Raw genomic sequence first — 3,866 nt, 5'->3', positions numbered from 1 at the left:
TCTACGTGATACTAGAGCATATCCAAGTCGATGCAGATCTTTTTGTCTCGCTTTTTATTGTACGTATGTATGGTGTCATCCCCAGGCCCGGTCCTGAGTTTTTATTGGCCCGGGGCGGAACTAAAAGAGGGGCCCCATAATAATACTATAAACTAATAGTTTAACAGTGAGCTCTTGTTTCTTGCTTGGACCTGGCCCAGTAGCATGTATATACTCATGTATGTATTTGGATTTTGGAGGCCCCAACGTTTTGGGGGCCCGGGACGGGGGCACTGCTCGACCCCCCCCAGGGCCGGGCCTGGTCATCCCTTTCTGTTGTTGTTGCGTGTATAGCAATTATCATATCTCATCTATACATAAGGTCTTTTAAGGGGTAAGTGAGTCATTTGTATAACTCTTCATAGTTAGAAATATAAATTTAATAATTATTTTGTATAAAATACCAAAAAAGTATATATAGGATGACATATATCCTGAGGAAGAGTAATTTTGTCCACTATGACATTATCTTATCCAATTGACCACCCTAAACTAAAAAATTGTACCCCAAAACACAAAGTAAATTAAGACAAAATCAAACCCAAGGTATAGGTAACCGGTGACTTACTCCTAGGGCACATATTGAAGCAAAAAAAAACAGTGTATTAGTACTATATATATAGGTGATATGATATTAATTAAGATGCCAAATTTAAGCAGAAACTAATGGAGTATGAAGACCAAGAAGAGGAGCAAGAGTTAGGATACAGCACTGAACTATCAGTCCGCTACAAGGAGTGCCTGAAGAACCAAGCCGTGGGCATCAGCGCCCACGCCATCGACGGCTGCGGGGAGTTTCTCCCCGCAGGCGGCGATGAGGACTCCTCCCTCAAGTGCGCCGCCTGCGGCTGCCACCGCAACTTCCACCGCCGCGTGGGGTTTGGGGGCCCGCAGCAGCCGCTGCTTCTGGCCCACCATCCGCGGGGCGGCTACAGAAGTAGCGGCTACTTGCAGGTGAGGCCGCCCCCAAACCCCAAGAGGCCCTCGACCTCAGGGGGCGGCCACGGGGACGAGGTGCAGGAGGACTACTACTCCGGGCCCGGGAGCAGCGGGGCGAAGAAGCGGTTCCGGACGAAATTCACGGCGGAGCAGAAGGAGAGGATGCTGAGGTTGGCGGAGAGGCTGGATTGGAAAATCCAGAAGCAGGATGAGGATTTGGTGCAGCAGTTCTGCGGGGAGGAGGGCATCAAGAGGCACGTGCTTAAGGTGTGGATGCACAACAACAAGCACACTCTTGGTAAGAAAACCCTTAATTAATTCTTGCTATTTTATTTATCTTTGCTATTTATAGCATGATTTTGTAACTTAATTTTAGGTGCATGATTGCTCTACTGCAAAACCATTAATTAGCTTTTGCATTACTAATCTAAACTTCAACTAGGGTTTTCCTGTTGTACTATTTCTCAATTCCTTTCCTTTATTTTCCTGTACATTTTGAATTAATTGGTGTTTGTTCTGGAATGATTTTGTGTGTATCAGTGTATATACTAGTCTGGTTTAGGTAGGGCTGGGGAAAAATATCGAAAAAATGATATGTCGCTCGTATCGTATTGAAAAATATCGAAAAATTATCGGATTTTCGATATATCGTAATTTTCGATACGAAACGATACCGTATCGTAAGTTTTCGATACGATAACGATATAAATTTACTTATATCGCGATATATCGTTTTATATCGAATATACGATATATCGATATTTTCGATATATCGTTTTATATCGAATATACGATATATATCGAATATACGATATATATATATCGATATTTTCGATATATCGAATTTCGGTACGATATATAGAATTTCGGTACGATATATTGTTTATATCGAATATACGATATATATCGATATTTTCGATATATCGAATTTCGGTACGATATATCGAAATATCGATACGATAACGATATAGATATCCTCCATATCGAAAGTTCGATATATCGAAATTCGATATATCGAAATTCGATATATCGAAACTTTCGATACGATAACGATATGAAATTCTTTCATATCGATATTTTCGATACGATATACGATACAATGTTTTCGATACGATATATCGTATCGACCCACCCCTAGGTTTAGGAATTCAAGCGGTTGAGTTTCTTGATTATTTTTATTGAAATATACTTGTGAGTTAGAGCCAACTTGTGTTAGTGTCACTTTTCAGCAATCAATTTCCCCAAACCACCTTTTCGTTTTCATTTTGCAGAAAAACCTGAAGCCTTCTGCACTGCGTTCATTGCCTGTGTTATTGGTAGAATTTCGAACTCTGTGCTACTTTTTTTCTTCACCCTTGCATTTATTGGAAGAAATTTTAAGCCCATCCATTTATTTCCACTGCTTTCCTCTTTTTAGCCAGCAAATTGGTTTTATAATTAACCAATTGGTATTTTATTTTTCCAATTGCTCACGTAATATCCAAGCTTAAATACCTTGATTAAGCTAGAAGATAAGATGTATTAGAACATTAAGATAATGAATTGACTTGTCGTGAAAGAACGAGCTATCCGATCTTTGGAAGACAAAATTCCAGTGATATGTGATTTGAATCCGTAGAAATCATGTCCTAGATTTTCAGTTCTAGCTTATCTATTGTTTAGCCCTAAATGTATTTAAATTCTAAATATTGTCAATTGTATTAGATTAATATATTAGTTTCCTTAAATTTGATATTGGAAGTCATCCTAGAATAGATTTTATAATACTTAATATGCTTAATAATTATAATTATGATTTTTATATGTAGTTTTATTTAATATATTCAATATATATCTTTGTGTTTTGATTTTTTTAATGTGTGTATTGTTAATTTTTTAAAATTATGTATCTTATGTTTTATTACTGTATTAATTTGTATGTATGATTACATAATAGTAATAATCTAATGTCAGATATTTGATAAAAAAAAATGCATGTATTATCAATCCGATAATCTTAGTGTACTAACAAACATATGAAAAGTAGTAGAAATTTAAACTCTAATTTGTTTTTTTACTCTTATATTGATTGTCACTTTTATGTTTATGTGAAATGTTTTATAGTAATAATTTATAAAATTCTTAACTTTCTATAATTGATATACATCTACTTTATTTTAATCTCAAGTTTATTACTGTATTATTAATTTTATTACTGTATTAGTTTGTAGAAATTTAAACTCTAATTTGTTTTTTTACTCTTATATTGATTGTCACTTTTATGTTTATGTGAAATGTTTTATAGTAATAATTTATAAAATTCTTAACTTTCTATAATTGATATACATCTACTTTATTTTAATCTCAAGTTTATCTCAGTGTATCGTGCAGATATTATTTAATTTGTTGTAATCTGTTATATAACTTATATTGTTTGTAAATTTACTAAATTTATTATTTTTTGGTACAATGCTAAATTGTTATTGCATATATATTTATTTACACTATTTTTATGTTATATAGATATTATTGCATTTTTAAAGTTTTGAATTAATATAAAAATAAATTAATAATTCATGGGTGTCATGTTACACTAGCAAAAAGAAAATAAATGGAAGCTGTTAATGTTTATTTCATCTTCATCATATGGAGAGAGCGTTGCCGTGTGCGGGATGTCATTATTTTTATTTTATTTTATGTTTTTTTAAAATTAATAATTTAATACATTATTTATTTATTTAAGAAAATATAATACGAGTATGTCGTATTATCACACAAGTGGGATAATAGTTGATTATTAAAGTAGTCAGTGATTAAAGGAAAAGCAGAATGATATGGTTAATTTTTTGAATAATTATTGGGTGATATATATATATATATATATATATATATAGGGTAGTGATCAATGT

The 3,866-nt window shown here is 33.5% G+C and overlaps 1 protein-coding gene across 2 annotated transcripts; it reads left to right on the top strand.

Annotated features, from left to right (window-relative positions):
• The first annotated feature begins 508 nt into the window (after positions 1 to 508).
• LOC121776312 (zinc-finger homeodomain protein 2-like) lies at positions 509 to 2,705 on the top strand. Of its 2 annotated transcripts, XM_042173489.1 has the most exons (2): positions 509 to 1,276; positions 2,250 to 2,705. In XM_042173489.1, exons 1-2 carry the CDS (start codon positions 706 to 708, stop codon positions 2,393 to 2,395), a joined length of 717 nt encoding a protein of 238 aa, XP_042029423.1. In that variant the 5' UTR covers positions 509 to 705; the 3' UTR covers positions 2,396 to 2,705. The 2 variants fall into 2 exon arrangements, with proteins under 2 accessions (XP_042029423.1, XP_042029424.1); XM_042173490.1 differs by lacking the exon at positions 2,250 to 2,705 and having other exon boundaries at positions 509 to 1,438.
• Positions 2,706 to 3,866: the final 1,161 nt, after the last annotated feature.

The sequence above is a fragment of the Salvia splendens genome, chromosome 18 (assembly GCF_004379255.2).
Source record: "Salvia splendens isolate huo1 chromosome 18, SspV2, whole genome shotgun sequence".
In the NCBI taxonomy this organism is placed as follows: Eukaryota; Viridiplantae; Streptophyta; class Magnoliopsida; order Lamiales; family Lamiaceae; genus Salvia; species Salvia splendens.
Note: the sequence above shows the minus strand (reverse complement) of the source record. Positions and strands in the feature narration are given on the sequence as shown.

Coding starts and splice junctions, on each gene's coding strand:
- LOC121776312 (XM_042173489.1), top strand. CDS start 706: ATGGAGTATGAAGACCAAGAAGAGGAGCAAGAGTTAGGATACAGCACT. Junction 1,277..2,249: donor CAACAACAAGCACACTCTTG/GTAAGAAAACCC, acceptor TTCATTTTGCAG/AAAAACCTGAAGCCTTCTGC.